Source organism: Mirounga angustirostris, unplaced genomic scaffold (genome assembly GCF_029215605.1).
Source record: "Mirounga angustirostris isolate CCGP_5_RB_7025 unplaced genomic scaffold, mMirAng1.0.hap1 SCAF_7, whole genome shotgun sequence".
Classification (NCBI taxonomy): domain Eukaryota; kingdom Metazoa; phylum Chordata; class Mammalia; order Carnivora; family Phocidae; genus Mirounga; species Mirounga angustirostris.
The window spans coordinates 15,766,161-15,784,950 of record NW_026991715.1 but is presented as its reverse complement, the minus strand read 5'-3'; the positions used below and the strand labels follow the sequence as shown (position 1 = coordinate 15,784,950).

The 18,790-nt window shown below is 43.2% G+C and overlaps 1 protein-coding gene across 1 annotated transcript in view; it reads right to left on the bottom strand.

Moving 5' to 3' along the window:
* Window positions 1-303: 303 nt before the first annotated feature.
* HSD17B4 (hydroxysteroid 17-beta dehydrogenase 4) overlaps window positions 304-18,790 on the bottom strand; it is an 89,858-nt gene continuing 71,371 nt past the window's right edge. Inside the window, exons 22-24 of the mRNA XM_064595810.1 lie at window positions 17,449-17,587; window positions 7,372-7,499; window positions 304-652 (exon numbers count right to left, since the gene is read on the bottom strand). Of these exons, the coding sequence (XP_064451880.1) occupies window positions 563-652; window positions 7,372-7,499; window positions 17,449-17,587 (357 nt within the window). The 3' untranslated portion in view covers window positions 304-562. The remainder of the gene's footprint in view (window positions 653-7,371; window positions 7,500-17,448; window positions 17,588-18,790) is intronic.

The window sequence follows — 18,790 nt, the reverse complement described above, 5'->3', positions numbered from 1 at the left end:
TAAGCAAGAAAACCGTTTGGTATTTACAGGCATTATATGAAAATAAAGGATTTCCAGCAAAACAGAGGAGAGAAGAAAGAAAACTATTTGGGAACATAAAGACCCTTCCCCTCCCTTAAAGCAGGACACTGTTACAGCAAAGTATGAAAAACAAGTGAATACGTGTGACAATTCATGTTAAAACTGGGGTATCAGTAAGTTAGAGACCAGAAAATAACAAAACAAAGTGTAAAAGACTTCAAAGTGGCCTTTCCTCATCTAATTTTCCTTTCCACTTATAAATGCTATCACAATTCTAAAGACTTGGGTGAAAATTTTTTATTATGAAGACAGAGCTCTAAGAACAGAAAGATATTATGTGCTGGCTTACAGGTTCTTGTAAAAAGAATGATAATGTGAAAAATTAGTAAAAAATTAAAATCTCAGAAGTTATCTAAAACCTGAAAATGGTAAGCAGCTTCCCTGTGTCTTAGTTTTGATCACTTTTGCTTAATCAGTTTTGCATATCTGGGTGAAGAGAGTATTTAATTTTTCTATTCTTATTCATAATGTAGTGTGTCCTTCAGAGCTTGGCATAGTCTTTAAGAATCATCTGAAGCTTCTGGCTCAGCATGATGTTCCCTCTGGCCTTCAGTCGGCCATTAAAGAATGCCTAGAAAGGAGAGAGGAAAAAAAGATTGTCAGACTTTATCACGTTACATTTCATTTCTTTTTTAAAAAGATCATTGGTCACACTGAATACAATGGAGATAACAACTCTGGACAACAAAGGCAACTTTTATACAGCAACGATACTTTAATGATTATAGATAGCACCCATATTTCTAGATATCTAAGGGGGGGGAGTGTATTTTGGAAAACCACAGAATAATCTGTCTGAACCAACAGACTTGTGAGTTCTGCTTCAACCCACACTTGGATGGCAGTCTATGTTCTTAAATGTGAATTTGAGACCCTACGAATAAAAGGCTTGGCTGTATTCCTAACAGTAAAAATATTTATGACACCTTCATGAAACAGAAAGCCACGTCCTGACAAAATAAGGTCATGTCACAAAGTAGCAGATCGACCCTGTGCTGTCGCCTCAGAAGGGCTGGGTTAAGACCCAGGCTCTGCCACTTACAAGCAAGGGGAGCTGGGGCAAATTCCTCCACCTCCCTGAGCTCCGGCCTCCTTGTATCCAAGAGGCATGACAAGAGGACCTAAATAATGCAGCTCTGCTGCGGAGCTGAACCAATCAGTGTGGCAAGCGCTTAGCTTAGCGTGTGACAGGCAGGAGGCGCAAACCAAACCAAGCCAGGCCTTGCACAGTCCAACACCATGGGCTCCAGAATCACCTCTGGACCCCACCTGACGCAGAGGCTTGCGCAAGTTGCTTAAGATCACCTTCAGTGTCAACGTCCCTCTCAAGAGAAACAAAACCATCACAGTTTGTATAGCTGAGAAAACAGTATATGGAATACAAAGGGAAAAAGAAGCCCCAAGATTTTTAGATAGATTGAAAAAAATCATAAGAGCCGTGATGACTACTACTTACCATTGGAAAGCAGCCCTACAAATATGATCTCGCTCGAGAAGCACAACCACGAGCCCGCAGTGGGCAGACTGGGCATCGGTTTACGGCCAGGGGACAGTGGGGCCAACTTCAGGTCCGAGAGCTTTCCTAACCCATGCCAGGCCCCCGAGCCAGCAGGAAGGGGGACCAGGCCAGCACTTAGCAACGAGCAGCAACTTAATCTTAGAAGGAGGAGAAGCAAAAGCTCTTTAAGCCTCTTAAACTTCTTAGCCCGGCAAAAATAAAAGAACTCAGTCAATCGGGATCAAGTGCTCGGTGTTCAAATGGGAGACTGCAACTTCAAAACTAAACCTGCTTTTGCTGTGCAGTTACGGGCACTGTGCCCACAGCCCCGCAGGGGGGTCAGTACAGACACCTGCCCGCTTGGTACCAGCTCCGAGAGGGACGTGCAACCTCAGATAAGAACACTTAACTCCTTGAAGTAAATCCACCAAAACCAACATGCGATGGTTGTCACGGAGTGACGGAATAGATCTGTATTCCTTAGGGCAGGTTCCTAAAGAAGAAACTACTGAATCAGGACCTTTCTAAAATAAGGTTCCTGGGGCGCCTGGGTGGCTCAGTTGGTTAAGCGACTGCCTTCGGCTCAGGTCATGATCCTGGAGTCCCTGGATCGAGTCCCGCATCGGGCTCCCTGCTCGGCGGGGAGCCTGCTTCTGCCTCTGACCCTCCCCCCCTCATGTGCTCTCTCTCATTCTCTCTCTCGCAAATAAATAAAATCTTTAAAAAAATAAATAAATAAATAAAATAAAATAAAATAAAATAAAATAAGGTTCCTGACCACGCTCAGTATCACCAGCTTCCAAACCACACACAGCGGCTGGGCAGCAAATTCACGGGCACGGGAAGGAATACTTAAAATTTTCAAGGCAAATAGTGACAGCGGTGACACACAACTTTTGTTTGGACCTAACTACTTCATAAACTGGACCGCTGGGTATTTCTTTTGGCCTGGGAGTGCCAGGCAAAAAGTACTGAGACCGTAAGTCGCCATCAAGGAAGAAAGTCAGAAGCTCTGCCACAGTGCCTTCCAGAAAGACTCTTTCGAATGTATGTTCCCTGAAACTACACGTAAATTCTCTTGCCCCAACTATAACATAATCTCTGAAAACGTGAGGCAAGATGACATCCTTTAATTTGCATTTTGTGGATACTGGGAAAAACGAGTAGTTTTTCTTAGGCATGTGAGTCATTTCTATTTCTCTACTAATTACTGGTTCATATCTTTTGCCCTGTTTTTTATATTTAGTGCTTTCCAGAATTTTGCAAAGGCTATCAATACCACTAAACCATGTATCATCGTTCTCTTTATTATTTCCCCCAGGCTTATGGGAATATCTTATGGAGTCTGACATGGTGAAGTTTCCAGTTTCTACATGGCCTAAATTGCTGTTGTTGAGCTTCTGTTCCTTATTTTATCCTTGCTTTAATTTACTCAAGTATTACTGAGTGTCCACAGTATACCAGGTGATATCCTCGGCAGGAAACAGATACTGCTCTCTGTTCTCATGAAGTCAACATTATAGTAGGGGAGTCAAAAAATAAAATGTAAACAAGTAATTAAGACCTGTTATCCATGCTATGAAGGAGGAAATGGGAAGCTCTCAGAGACTGTAACAGAAAGGAACTACTTTGCATGAACTGAAGCCGGCTACACAAAAAGCTGGGGGACAGATTCCAGAAAAGGCAAACACATAGACACCGAAGGAATAAACGCTGACAGGAAGGACTTTCGAGAAAGGACAATGGGAATGGAAGCAGCACTCTAAGCGGGGAGGCAAGCAGTGTGGGCTGAAGCTAGAAACACCGGCAAGAAAATCGTCAGGTAGGACACGATAATAGGTAGTTTGGATTTGATCCATGTCCAAAAGGAAATCTTAGAGATGTTTTCAGGTGAGGTGACCTATCATCTAATTTACATTTCTTAAAGGATTACTCTGGATCCTGGGGGGACAGGCAAGGATGGGGGCAGTAAGACCTGCCAGGAAGCTGCTGCCAAAAGCCAGCAGAGATGCTTGGGGGCTTGGATCGTGGTGGTATCTCTAGTGATGGGGAGGAAAGGATGAACATAAGATTTATTCTGGAAAAAGATCAGGCAGAATTAAGGACAAAAAGAATACAGAGGTATAGGAAAAAGCCAAGACAATTCTTACGTTACCAAGCATGTTAACTCTGGTAGGTAGATAGTGGTGCCATTTACGGAGGTGGAAAAGACTAGGGGAGAAAAGGAAATCATGAGTTCTATCTTAGACACAGTCAGTGGGAGATGCCAGTAAGACTTCGCATCAGAGAGGTCAGGCGCAGTTGCTTACATCACTACGGAGCACAGAGAAGACAAGTAGGTCAGGCATTCACAGGCCTATGAGCTGTCAACATATATGAGACTTCAAACACCACAAGATGGATGAACACACTGGGGGAGAGACTGTTATTTACAGAAGAGCCCTGAAATGAGCCCTGAGAAGAGGCACCACATTTAACGGTTGGGGTGGAAGAAGAAGACACCAAAGAAGATTAGGAAAAGCCAAAGGTAGAGACAGAATACAAGAAAATGGCGTCAAGAAAGCCAAGGAGTGAAATTATTTCAAGAAGTTGGTGGTTAACTGAGTTGAATGCTACTCAAAGGTTGAACAAGACAGAGAAATATCCATTGGCTGGTAAAGTGGAAGTCATCAGTGAGCTTTGTAAGAACAGTACCAGCGGCGTAATGGATGTGGAAGTGAGGGAAGAGGGGGCAGAATAGCAGAGTCAAGACCGAACGTGTAAGCCTCTGCTGCCCAACAAAGGGGCCGCTAGCACGTGAAATGTGATAAGTCCTGGATGAGATGCACTAACAGTGTAAAACAGACCCCGGATTTAGTTTTTAAAAAAGGACATAAAGAGGCACCTGGGTGGCTCAGTTGGTTAAGCGTCTGCTTTTGGCTCAGGTCATGATCTCAGGGTCCTGGGATCGAGCCCCGCATCGGGCTCCCCGTTCAGCAGGGAGCCTGCTTCTCCCTCTCCCTCTGCCCCTCCCCCTGCTTGTGCCCTCTCTCACTCAAATAAATAAATAAAAATTTTTAAAAAAGGATATAAAATATCTCAATACTTTTCTACTGAATACAGGGTGAAATGATAATTAGCTGTACTGGGTTAAATAAAATGTATTATTTAAAACCAGTTTCACCAGTTTCTTTTTAACGTTTTTTTTAAACATGATATGGCATGCTGGATGGGGATCGGATATCCAAAGAGGGTGTTGGTTTAAAATCGAGAGGTTAGCTCGCCTGTGGCTGCAGGAGACTGGCGCAGTGGGACAGGGAGACTCGTGGGGAAAGGAGAGGAGAGGAGAAGCATTAGTGACCGGAATGGAAGAGAAGGGACCAGTCTCTGACGGGAAGGGGGAGACTTGCTTCACGTAAGGCAAGGGAAGAAAAGGAGATGGGGCAGATGCTGCGACAGCAGACCTGCTGATGGACTGGCCAAAGTTTTCATCTGAAAACCTTCTTTTTCCAATGAAGCAAGAAAGGCCATCGGGCAAAAATGAAAGAGAGGCAGGCATGTGGGAGCTTTGAGAAGACAAGTATGAAAGAGTCATCGCAGACAAGAGGACTGGAAGCTGGCTGGAGACCAGAGTCAGACCGCTGGACGGCGCGGAGAGACTGTGTGAGGCTTGGGATCCAGAACTTCGAAGGAAGCCAATCTGTCGTGATGTGTGGCTTTTCGCCCCATTCACCTATTCAGGGACGGATATAAAGATGGCGGAGAGTGGGGTTCAAAGGGTGGAGTCTTCGGGCAAGGGAGATGAGAGAGAGAAGGGAGGGGAGGGTATTTCCAGGGGCTATGACGGGAATGGACCAGGGAGAGAAGCCAAGAGGAAGGGTTGTGTCAACAAATGGGAGGCCTCTGTGAAGCTTAACCGTAGGAGCAGGAACAAGAGACCAAGTGAACAGAGATAGGTGAGGGTGCTGGGAAACAGAGATGTTCTTAAGTTGCACACTTTAGGCTGCCGATAAGGACTAAAACGGACTGGGGATGGCGTGAAGGATAGTAAGAAGTGAGACGAATGAACTATGAGTCCCCTGCTGGAGCAGCCATTCTCAGGAATCATGAAGGAAGCCACCGAGGTGGCCCCGAAGGTCCCGGCACACTAGCCCTTCCCCCGTCTGCCATCACCTCCTGCTCGGCCCCCACCGCTCATGCGACCTCCTCCCCGCTCCAGCGCTCCAGCAAGCCCTCCTGCCTCCACACGCGGCTTCCCCGGCCTCACAGCTCGTCCCCTCACGGTGGTCAGCGCTCTCTCGGGTCTTTCTGGACAGGCCCGTCCGAAACCCTCCCTCTACCCCGTCACACTCTAATCCAGGGGCCGGCAAACCACAGCCCGCGGGCCAAACTGGTCTGCGGCCTGTTTCCACGCGTGCACTTTTACTGGGACACAGCCCCCCTCCTCTGTCTCCCTATTATCTGCAGCTGCTTTGCCTCCACAGTGGCTGGACTGTGCATGTGCACCGCAGATCATCGGGCCACACAGCCGAGAATGTGCATGAGGCGACCCTTTCCAGAAAAAGGGGGCCGAGCCCGGCTCTCACCCATTGCTCTGCCGGATTCTTCTTCATACCCGAAATCAGATTTCCTTCCCGCTCCCTCTAGAACTAAGCTCAGACGGTAGGGCACCGTCTTGTTCCGCCACACCAAGCCCCCGAATCAGTGAGGGCTGAATGCGTTTCTGCGAAGGAATCAACTGAGGTCACGGGGTGCCAAGCGCTGTATATGTTATGAGACTGAATTATAACAGGCCTTTGGGATTATGACGATTATTGTAGTAACTTTACCAATGAGAAAATCGAGACTGAGAGAGAAAGTGGCAGAGCTTAGAGTCAGACTCGGATCTATCTGATGTCAAAGATCCTACTGTACTACTTGACAATTCTTTTTAAATTAGTCCTTCTAAGAATCCGGGAAAACTGCACTTTCTCATGTACTGAAACGGCTCTGCTCCCTGTAAACGTGCATGACTGTCTTCCAACAAGCTTTCCTTCTTAGGGAAGTCACCGATATTCTGTAGTTTGGGTTGGGATTATAAACAACTTCTTTTCCAGTGCTATCTTCTAGTTGGGTTTGCTACTGTGAGAAAGCGATTTTTTAATAATGATCGGGCATTCGACCACTGGCTCGAAGTCCTTCATTTTAAGAATCAGTAGTTGATTCTCTTGGGATTTCTAGCTACATAATCAGGGTTTCAAAGTAACAAGGGTGTCTCTTCCATTCTAATTGTTACATCAGTTTCTTTAATTTTGTGTGTTTGTGGATTGGCCAAAAGCTTCAGAACGATATTCACGAATAATGGTCAGAGAGGGCACTCTTGTCCTCATTGGTATTCTCCACGGAAAAGCCTCTAAGGGTCTCACCTTAAGTAAGACACCGGCTCTTATTGGCCTATTCTACTATTTCCAGTTTTCAATGATGACTGTTAAGACAAGTTCTTAATCTTGTACACCAGGAATGAATTTCAAATTTTAGGAAGTATCTACTAGTATATGGTTTTTCACTTTCGAACTAATGACAGAATGTATGTAAAGGTCTAGGTGTGGGTTTTATACCGTTTCACTCTATGCTGAAGAAGAAATTCCACTTTAAAGGGGGTTGTGTGGAACTCCACTAAAAATATATATGATCTGCAACCCAGATACTGAGATCCCCCGAGTCTCCTTCACAGTGGTAAGGAACTTGTCTTCTAAGTCACATTTGGGAGCCAGCTAACAACTGCCTGGTCAAACAGGAAGCAATGATGATGAATGGGCATGTCAGGACATTACCTTCTGAGGGTCGAGCTTGCCCAGGACCACGTCCATGAAATCTTCATCTGAAAGTGTGAAGGTTGCGTCAGCAGAGCCTTTTGCAGGACCTTGATACACTTTTCCAGAACCACTTTTTAGGTCAACAGCTGTCAAAAGTAGGAAGAGAGCAATGTGTTTGTTTTTTTTCTTCACAATAGGAGAGTAAAATAAACCAACTGAAATGTGAACATTTTTAGTTTCCAAGTTCATGTGGTGCTTTCTACATTATACATTATCTGTCATTTAGAAAAATTTAGAAAATCCTTTATTTTTCAAGATGACTTTTTTATAAAGAAGTTGTTCAAAATAGTCAAATCAAGGGAGTCTGGCTGGCTCAGTCCATACAGCGTGCAACTCTTGATCTCAGGGTCGTGAGTTCAAGCCCCATGTTGGGTATAGAAATTACTTAAAAATAAAATCCTTAAAAAAAAAATAGATCAATAGTTTCACCTCAGTGAAGAAGTTTATAGAACAGAGACATTTTAAACATTAATTAACGTAGAATAACATAAGGAAGTTAAGTTGTTGGAGGTTATACGGTTAAGGCCTTTAGGTTCAAATACAGACACTCTAGTCAACAAAGGAGGAAAGCTCAATTCTGTTTTATTTTATTTTAGTTATTTATTTATTTTGAGAGAGACAGCATGTGAGCAGGGGGTGGGGGTGAAGGAGCAGAGGGTGAGGATGACAGAGAATCTCAAGCATGCTAGGCATGGAGCCCAGCACAGGGCTCAATCTCACAACCCTGAGACCATGACCTAGCTGAAATCAAGAGCTGGATGCTCAACCGACTGAGCGGAGCCACCCAGGCACCCCAGAAAGCTGAATTTTAAAACAGGTGCATGTTGGTTGGGTTGGGTTGGGGAAGGAAACACACACTCTAGTCACCTTTCAAATACCTGCCTTCATCAAACGTTCCGTCATGCATAGCAAGACAGTCGAAACAGATTCATAAAAATGTTGTTTGTTGCACTTATGATTTATAAAATATTTATTGCCCTCATTATTGCAAATAAACATTAAAATTAGCTTCTTTTCCCTTAACTGCTTTTGACAGAAGTATCAAGTGCCCCAGAAACAGGCTGGGTAACTGGGAAAGCTATGAAAAACCACCTTCATGGCTCTCTCCAGATCATTTATAGAGCTGGATGCCCAAGCGACGTGTCAGAAAGTTTTAACTGTCTCACATGTAATCGAGACCAGTCATCCACTCCTCCAGCGTCAGCTTCTGGAAGGCACTCTCTCTTGCTACAGCGAAGGAGCTGGCCCTGAGACTGTGTACAGAACTCCAAGTTGAGAGCCGAGGAGAAGCTACACACGCGTGAGGAAAACCCACAGGGTTCAGTGACATGCTGCTTAACCGAGACTTGCTCCAGAGAGAAAATTAAATCACGCCAACTCTTTGAGAGAACAGAATTTTGCCAACTAAGGTAAAACAGTAGTGACCTGATGATCATGGTTGCATTGGGAAGGAGAAAGGCAACTTTTTGCTTTGTATGCTTCGTTCACTCACTTCACTGCTGAGTTTCCACCATGGGTGTCAGACAATATGCCAGGTACTCAAAGTCAGGCGTGCAGAGCAAAGGCTCTGTTCTTACTGGCACTTCCCTAGTACACATGTGTTTTCATGTAATGCTTGTATAGTTGAAAAGAAAGAAAAGAGAGAAGAAGAGAGGGAGCGAGTCAGGAAGGCTGGGGAAGGAAAGGAAGGGAGGAAGGAAGGAAAGCCTCTAAACTCTAAAAAGCAAACCTCTGGTGTTCAACAGACAACCTTCATGATTTTAATTCTTCACAAGTAGGTCTGAAGTCCACAAGACCCGCTCAGGCATGAAGGTGGACCACACACATCTTAATGCTCACGTGTGCAAGTGAGTCTCTGGTTGATGGGGGTTCATCGCTGTCCGCCTGCCCTCGCACTCTCCCTGGTTCTACGTGTGGCTTCCCAGCCCTGACTCTTGCAAAGCAGTAAATCTCTTCTGTGGAAAGCTAGTAACTAGGGTTGGTAACAGAAAAGAGGGCGAGGAAAGGGAAGGTTCTTAGCAAGCACACAGGAGGTCGAGGTAAAGGAGTGGTAATGCCAATCCCATGGTAGCTCAGGTCATGGTCTACAACATGGCTCTTGCTGGAGCCTCATCACCCACCACCATCACCTTGAGTTTACAGACAACAGTGTGGTCATGGCTAATCTTACTGAAATGAAGAAACAGATTGCACGTATTTTCTCCTACTGGCAGAAATGATTTTAAAAGCTTTATGCCTGACATTAGCTCTGTATTTATATAATCATTGAGGTTCTGAAAGAGTCCGTTAAAATTTCAGTCGGGGGCGCCTGGGTGACTCACTTGTTAAGCGTCTGCCTTCAGCTCAGGTCATGATCCCAGGGTCCTGGGATCAAGCCCCTCATCAGGCTCCCTGCTCAGCAGGAAGCCTGCTTCTCTCTCTCCCACTCCCCCTGCTTGTGTTCCCTCTCTTGCTGTGTTTCTCTCTGTCAAATAAATAAAATCTTTTTAAAAAATAAATAAATACATAAATAATTTCAGTCATACTTTACAGCATTTAATGGGGGAGAGGTGTCAGGTGAGAACAGGGTATCTGGAAATTTAGAGATCTCCGACACTCTTGGGATATATGTACCTTAGAAATCACAAAGGGATACCACAGAAGAAAGCAGTTACTTTCATTGATGACTCCTTCCCTTAAGATGATAAATTCTTTGCTGAAACAAGAATGTTTTGTGTTTGTATCCCCTACACCTCCTTGAATAGAAAGTACTTAGAAACTATTTGTTAATGGATGATTAGGAAAGCACAAAGAAGCACTTCTCTTAAAAAAAAAACAGTAACAACAACAAAAGGAAAACTTAAGTCAAATAATAGATATTTCTTTTAAATCACACCATGAAGGACACAATACTTTTGTGCCATTCCTGCCAAAAACTCAATCTAATAATCATGAGGAAATAGCAAATAAATACAAACTGTGGAGCATTCTATAAAATATCTGGGCTCTACTCTTCAAATAATGTCAAGGCCCCAAAAAGCAAAGGCAGACTGAGGAACTCATCCAGATTAACAGGCTAACGAGAGACCTAACGACGATGAAATGTATTACCTGATCCCAAACTGGACCCCAGGCAGTTCTTCCTTTTTTTTTCTCCATTTCTATTATTATTGTTATTATTATTACAATTAGTATTCTTTGACTATAAAGGACATTAGTGGGACAACTGGTGAAATAATAAGGTCTGTTGATTAAATAATACTGTATCAATGTTACTTTCCTGATATTGATAATGGTTTTATGACTAGATAACAGAAAGTCTTTGCTTTTAGGAGAAGCTACTGGAGTATCTGGAGATAAAGGGACACTGTATCTGCAAGTTAACTCTCAAATGCTTCAGAAAAATGATCCTAAGATGTATGATGAAAAGAAAATAGTAAAGAATATGGAATAAAATCATAATTTGGAGAACCTGGGTGAAGGACAGATACAAGTTCTCTGTGCGAGTCTTCCAACTTTTCCGTAAGTCAGAAATCATTTCAAAATAAAAAAACTACAAAAAGAAGTTATTAAGATGAATAACACCCACGGCAAGATGGAAAGCCCTACCAGTTTTAAGCGATTCTGCGTGTGAATGCGCACGGACACGCAGTCAGGGTCTATGCTGTGACGGGGGGGAAGAAGCCACCACCGCTAAGGGAATGGAGCTGAAGCAGATACCACTCCAACACACAGGTCCCCATCCCTGACCGGACACCATATTTCTTTCCAAAGGTCATCTTCCAAGTCTATTCTGTAAACCCATGAGACGCTTTTGGATCCCAATCCAAAATGTGGAACCAGCCTCCTTAAGATCTAGTTTCTAGCACAGCTGAGAAACCCTAAAAGGCGAACTGGTTTGACCGCTAGAAGATGAGCACTGACCCAGGAGCTAATAATAGGTTCTAGTGACCAACTGGTGTGTCCTCCAGGGTGAATGTATTCTGCTCTTAAAAGAACGCCCATTGCCAAATCTGAATAAATCTTTCCACATTCTGGCCAATCTCCAAGATCCAAAACAAATGACCTCTAACATTTAAAGAACATCTTCGTCCAGTCATTGTCACATAATGCATAACGGATGCCTGGGTCTGGTCCAAGTATGTAGACTTGGCTCTACATAATTAATTTCAGGATGCATTTTTTTTTAGACCCAAATAACCTCATTACTTAACTAGGAACAGTCAAGCAATACTGCATAGTATGTCTATAACCTTGCTATATAAATGCCAATTCCAATTATGTTCCTACAATGGAAAAGACTACAAATACATGAAAAGAAACTCAATTTCCGTGAGGGGAAAAAAACAACCAAATCGTTCAATGCCAACCAGCTTAAACCTATCATCCGAAGGAAAATGGAACATATTTTTACACAGCAGCACTGTATCATTACTACACGAAAATAAAGCTGTTTTCATCAAAAGTTTCAGTTGTAGGGCTATTTTATAGCCACTGGATACAATCAAAACAACAAAAAGATTCCTACTTGGAGATGGGGTAATATTCATGCCTAAAGTTACAATAAATTGCATATTTAAGATTCGTGGGCCACATTCTAAGATGATCACTTTATTTAGAGACAAATGGGAACGCTGGAGCCATGAGCTGGGAGCAGATACTCTCGTAGGATCAACAGGAACTGCCCTCCATTTTCTTCCTGCCGGCCATGACGCCCAACAGCAAAGCTAATGCTCTGAGTTCCAACTACCATTTCCACAAGCATGGTTTCCAAGTATCTGTCCCGGCCGAGAGTCTATCCCACGTTCCAAGCCCACCGTTCCCAGCCCCTAGTCCAGATCTCAATCTGCTACAGGTAAGCACAAACACACCTGGCTTATCACCTGCTCCCTGAACTCGTCTCCTAGCCCACGTTTCACAAATCTAGCAATGGAGTCAACATTCCCACCCCAAGGGCTCCAAACTTGGGCATTAGTTTTGACCCTGTCTCATGCCTCTTGTTTTTCAGACATCATCAGTAGCCAAGGTGGTCATTTCTTCTTAACCATTATCCACAGAGGCCCTCCTCTCTCCATTCTTGCCATGACCTCAATTTAGGTCTTCCTTCCCTTTCATCTGAAATGCAACAAACCTTGTTTCTTCAACCTCTGTATTCCCACTTTCCTGCATACTGCCTCTAAGAGTTATTCAGGCTGACCAAAAAAAAAAAAAAAGCCTATCTTTTCATATTTGTAATCTGCAACCTAGCAGAGAACTTAGCACATGGTAAACACTCGATTATTACTTGAATGAACCAATCCTCCCATTCTGTGAAAGCCGACAGCACCTTTTCCATGTCTCTTATCAATCCTGTTCAGGGTTATTTATAGATGTGAGGAGGTTCCTTATTTGGACTCCTTCGGGCCAGATGTGTTCTAGAAATCAGAATTTTTCAGATTTTAGGAAGGAAAGACGGTGCATAAGACATGTATCCCAGAGTACGGAAGAGTTCCAATGATGCCACACTCTATAAACAAACACAGGATTTCTGTACTCAACTCTTTCGCAGGGTGAGAGATAAGGACAGTCATTTGCATCATTTAAGTTCCAGCCAGGCTTTGCCATCAGTGAGTTAGAAGGAAAAAACCAAAAACCAAAAACCAAAAACCATTCCATGTTTAGACTTTTTGGTTTCTGGAGTTGCTGAAAGCGGCAGCTGTGTTTTCATTTTCAGGAGCAGGCCGTTCTTTGGGCCACATGCAGCCTCTGATTCTTTACCTTCTTTCTGCCTTCCTGTCCTCTGAATTGTACCTGCTGCTCAGAACAACAGAATGAGATCCAAAGGGTTTACCAGAACAAAACTTTTGGCTGGCTTTAGAAATTAACAGTAATAAATACTGTAAGCTACACTGCATACTTATAAAAGGTTTCACTCATATTAAATAGAAAATATCCACACAACACATTATTGTTTTAAGATAGGGAAAGGCACTAATTTCAACCCTTTTTTTTTTTTTAAGCTGACATATGATTCCATCTAAGATGACACATTCTACCTGGCTTTTAGCACTTATTCAGCATACACGGAAAGAGGCTACTGTGTTGCAGGCTGTACCAGAAGCTAGCAATAAAAAACTAATCTGCAGCTCTTTCTCAGGCTGAAACCCAAGGTCAAATGGGAGGAGACATATAATTATAAATGATCGTAACACAGTAAGAGAACCGTGACAAGCAACAGACTGTTCAAAGGAAATTCAGAGATTTATTTCTCCAGCTGATGGTCCATCTGCACCTTTGCAACCTAATCAAAGAATCCCTAGGAAAGTAAAAAGCCAAAGGATAACCTTTATTCAAAAGGGTAAAATACCTGAAGCCATAGCATCTTTGAAAAAGGTGTTCCAACATGGCAAGGCTTTCAATTACCTTTTAGAGTAATAAAAAGACAGAGATAACAAGATCATATGTCCTTGATATTATATTGTTACATGTTATACAATACTACTTTACACATTATATAGTAATTATATATTATATATTATATAGTAATATAATAGTAACGGTGAAATGAGGAAAATAGGCTTCTACCTTGATTTCTATGTAAAGAAGCACTATGTGTGGATCAGAACATTTTTAATAACTCTAAAACAATACTTTGTAAACAAAACATTGTCTCCAGAGGTAGAATAGGAAGGTGCAGTGAGCATTCCAAGATATGGCTTCCTTCCCCTAAGTTTCTCACGAAGACCCTGCTTCTGGCTTCTTAGGCAGATCCAGAGCCTGCATCGCTCTGTTCTGTGCTCTCAGCCCACAAGAAAGGAAAGGACAGGCTGTCCAGCCTCTCTCCGGTAATCTCAGCCTGGCGAGGACGAGAACACACTGGCCTTCGCCCTCCTGCACCTGGATGACCGTGCAGAACAGGCCTGGGAGGGGCCTAATCTCAAAGGTACAGCTACGACTCCTCCTCCACAGCCCAAACCGACCCTGACCCAGCACTGACACCAGAACTCACCTAACTCTCCCTAGATTGACACTAATCTGGTTTTAAAAGACACTCCTTGGGGCACCTGCATGGTGCAGTCAGTTAAGTGTGGGACTCTTGGTTTCAGCTCAGGTCATGATCTCAGGGTCGTGAGATTGAGCCCCATGTGGGGCTCCGTGCTCAGCGGGGAGTCTGCTTGGGACTCTGGGTCTCCCTCTGCCCCTCCCCTGTCCTTTCTAAAATTAATAAATAAATCTTGAAAAAAAAAAAAAAAGACTCTGTACTCTCCCCGCCCCCAAACACATATGCTGCCCCAGAGATTTGGGGGCGGTAGTGGTGTCTGGATAGCATGGTGGGGGACAGAGGGGAAGATCTGTGGGCTAGAATGCATCTCCTAGGCCACTAAGCCCAAACCCCTTGGTTCCGAGACTTGTGCAACTCCAGGGACACCTCAGCCCAGCCAAGGTGAACTGAGGAGCTTCACCCTAGTCTCTGTAACCAGTTCCGGCCTGCCAAGAAGTGAGCCAGACTGAGATAACTAAGAGCAACTGAAAATACAAAATATTTGGGGGCTCCTGGGTGGCTCAGTCGGTTGAACGCCCGACTCTTGATTTCGGCTCAGGGCGTGACCCAAGGGTCCTGGGATCCAGCCCCGGTTCTGGCTCCACACTCGGCCAGAAGTCTGCTTGAGGATTTCTCTCTCTTCCTCTGCCCCTCCCCCGGCTTGTGTGTGCGCTCACGCGCTCTCTCTCTCTCAAATAAATAAATCCATAAAACACAAAATATTTGATATTAAAGTGATTTTTAAAACTGATCGTGAAAAAGAAATGCTATCTATTCCCTAAATCAAAGCATTCAATCCTCAATTTCATGTCAATAAGCGCCAAGACGAAGAAGAGAGAGATGCCAACGTGGAATCGTTCTCCAAGATACCGCAAGCCTGGCGGCCTGGACACTTCTACTTCTGCCAGCCACGGTGTCCGACACAAAGCCCGGGAGAAAACAACAGCCCCAAGCGAAGACAGTTACAACACGGCTGAGAATCAAACAACAGGCAGGCCGACGACCAAAGGAAATGGTGAACCCTTTCAGAGAAAGCTTTCAGACCCCACATGACAATGAGCTTCAATAACCAAGGCTGCAGAGAAGAGATGCTAAGACAAGCAAAAGCCACCAGGCATATCAGTAATAAGTAGTTATTAACAGGATATCGATATTCCCATCTGTCCAGTGGAAGTGTCAGGAAAAACCCTTCTCCTAAAGTTAATTAAAGGTCACTTGTAAAAGCACATTTTCTAATACTGCCTACAAGGCAAGTGTCACCAAGACAAGGGGGGAAATCTGAGTTAGCCACTAAGCTGAAGGAAATTACCCTGTTTGCCACAAAGGCACCACATGTACCCTGTGCCAGTCCCTACAGGCTTCTGGTCTGCCACCCATGAGACACATGGTTCTAGCACCTTCTCTCACTCGTACAGATCAGACCTCACTCCTCTCCTCTACCAGTATCTTCAAAAATCCCGTGCTTTATATCTGTCACTCAACTTCCAATATATGTTCATCCCTAGGGAAGAAGCTGAATTCCATCAAGGAAAGATAGAAAAAAGGAAGGACAGAAAGAACAAAGAAAGGCACGTGATAAAACCTGCACACACAGTGTTAATCTATGAAATTCCTGAGAAAAAAATTAGACGCTTTGAAATTTGGAGGATTAAATTCCTATTAACATTTCTGCCTTATCCCCCGCTCCTTTTGAGCTAACTTCCTAGAAGCACAGGGTCTCCAGAAGAACAAACCTCAAAATGTGAACTGTGGGTAGTGGAATTAGATAGATCATTATTTTCTTCTTTATACCTTTATCCAATTTTAGGCCATCAACATACACTGCTTAACAGAAACCACAATTGTCATATTAAAAAGAAGGTTGTTAATACTGATCCAAAATTGGTTTAACAAAACTTCAAAAATGTTTTTCTAGGAATACATAACAAACAGAAGACTATTTCAAAGTTTCCGTTGACTCAGAGATGTATTTTAATTTTTTGCTCTAAGTGAGCATTTATAGCGATCTTTAATTGTAGTGAGGAATAAAACACATGGATTTCCAAGGCACTCAAATAGGCAGTCTAAATAGCATTCTTTTTTTTTTTTTAAAGATTTTATTTATTTACTTGAGACAGAATGAGAGAGAGAGAGAGAGCACATGAGAGGGGGGAGGGTCAGAGGGAGAAGCAGGCTTCCCACTGAGCAGGGAGCCCGATGCGGGACTCGATCCTGGGACTCCAGGATCATGACCTGAGCCGAAGGCAGTCGCTTAACCAACTGAGCCACCCAGGCACCCTCTAAATAGCATTCTGATAATTAAGGTGATAATTCAAATTATTAATGTTGTGAGATGAAGAAAGCAATTTTGAAAGTCTCAAAATACAATGACCTAAAAATATTTCATTTGACCTGATGAATTGGCTTTCTGTGTAAGGGGCATTTAAAGATTAAAAGAGCACACATGCAGCATGATTCTGGTTAGTAAAAAAAAAAAAAAAAAAACCTGGGAAGAATAAAACCAGATGAAACCAGAGAGGGAGACAAACCGTAAGAGACTTCTTAAGCATAGGAAAGAAACTGAGGCTTGCTGGAGGGGAGGGGGCAGGGGCAGGGCCGTGACTGGGTGCTGGGCATGAAGGAGGGCACGTGATGGAATGAGCACTGGGTGTTGTACGCAACTGATGAATCACTGAACTCTACCTCTAAAACTAATAATACACTATATTGTTAATTAATTGAACTTAGAATTTGAAAAAAGGAACCCCCCCCCCCAAAAAAAAGCATATAGCTAACATGACTGTTTCAAAGTACTCATTTCAGGTATTACAATGTAATCTTTAAAATAGGTATTTTCATTTTAATGGATTCTTTTACATCTCAGAAAAACACACATCTTCGAGTGCCCTGAAACCTGGTATTTCCCATGAGAAGGTACGCAGGTAGGTGGGGTTGAGCCACCTTCAAAGAGACAGGCTTTAATGTTAAGAAGGATACTTTATCTCTACTTACTAAGAGTTACCTCAGAACAGTATAAAGTCAGGGACAGGACTTACTCCACTTGGCTGCAGTGCGTCCACCTTTAGTGATATGCCACTCAAATACGGCATTTACTTTCTCCGCCACCTCATGCCCGATATCCTTCAGGCGGCGACCTATCTCCTCAAATACCAGGGTACTCTGGAGCTTCCCACCCTAGCAAGAAGAAAAAATGTAACTTGAAAAGTTTTATAAGAATGACTCAAGGGGGAAAATGATTATAAAATGTATGTGCAATAAAGTGATTTTTTAAAAAAATCTGCGTAAAAATAAGGCAAACTCATTTTTTTCACACCAGGCTCCTTTCCCACTCTTCTGTTTATTCATGTCATCCACGAACTCAGTCTTAGTAAGAGGATTTTACTTTTATCAGCATTCAGAAATAATATTTTAAGAGAACCCTAGGAGCTATACAACCTACGTCCTAACTAACGAGAGCAGGAAGATACTGGACAAATCAATTAGCCTCTGTGGTCTCGTTTCTTTCTTTGTAAAATGGGATTAAGTTATGTGAAGCCCGCATCTCCTTGTAGCTCTAACACTTCTCAAGTTTTTGATCTTAGATTCTTCTTAAGGGATCTTAATCTCCAGGCCTTTATGTGATGATGTAGTTTACGACAGACAATTAAAGATCATGGGTCTGAGCACCTCAATACTACAAAGTTACTCTTCTGAAGCCTGAGGCTAAACATTTATATTAAAAGCCTCATGTTAACAGAGAATAACAGAAATGTTTTAATAAATGATACATACTATTGTTTTTATTTTTTTATTTATTTGAGAGAGAGAGCACAAGAGGGGGTAGGGTCGGAGGGAGGAGAAGACTCCCTGCTCAGGAGGGAGCCCGATGCGGGACTAGATCCCGGGACTCCGGGATCATGACCCGAGGTGAAGGCATCGCTTAACCAACTGAGCCACCCAGGCGCCCCATGCTATTGTTTTTATATTTGCATACATAGCTTTACACAAATCTTTAAATCAAGCAAAGGTACAGGATAGTTAACTTTTTCCTCTATTTTTCTCCAAAATATTGTTAGCTTAAGATTTCTCATTAAACAACTGGGACGCCTGGGTGGCTCAGTTGGTTAAGCATCTGCCTTCAGCTCAGATTATGATCCCGGGGTCCCGGGATCGAGTCCCACTCTGGGCTTCTCGCTCAACAGGGAGCCTGCTTCTCCCTCTGCTTGCCGCTCCCCCTGCTTGTGCTCTTGCTTTCTCTCTCTCTCTGACAAATAAATAAAATCTTTAAAAAAAAAAAAAAGATTTCTCATTAAATGACTGATTCACTTATTGTAAAACTAGAAAATTAATTATTTTCTCTTGAAAGGCACCCCAGTATCCCCCTTAAAAAATGTTTAA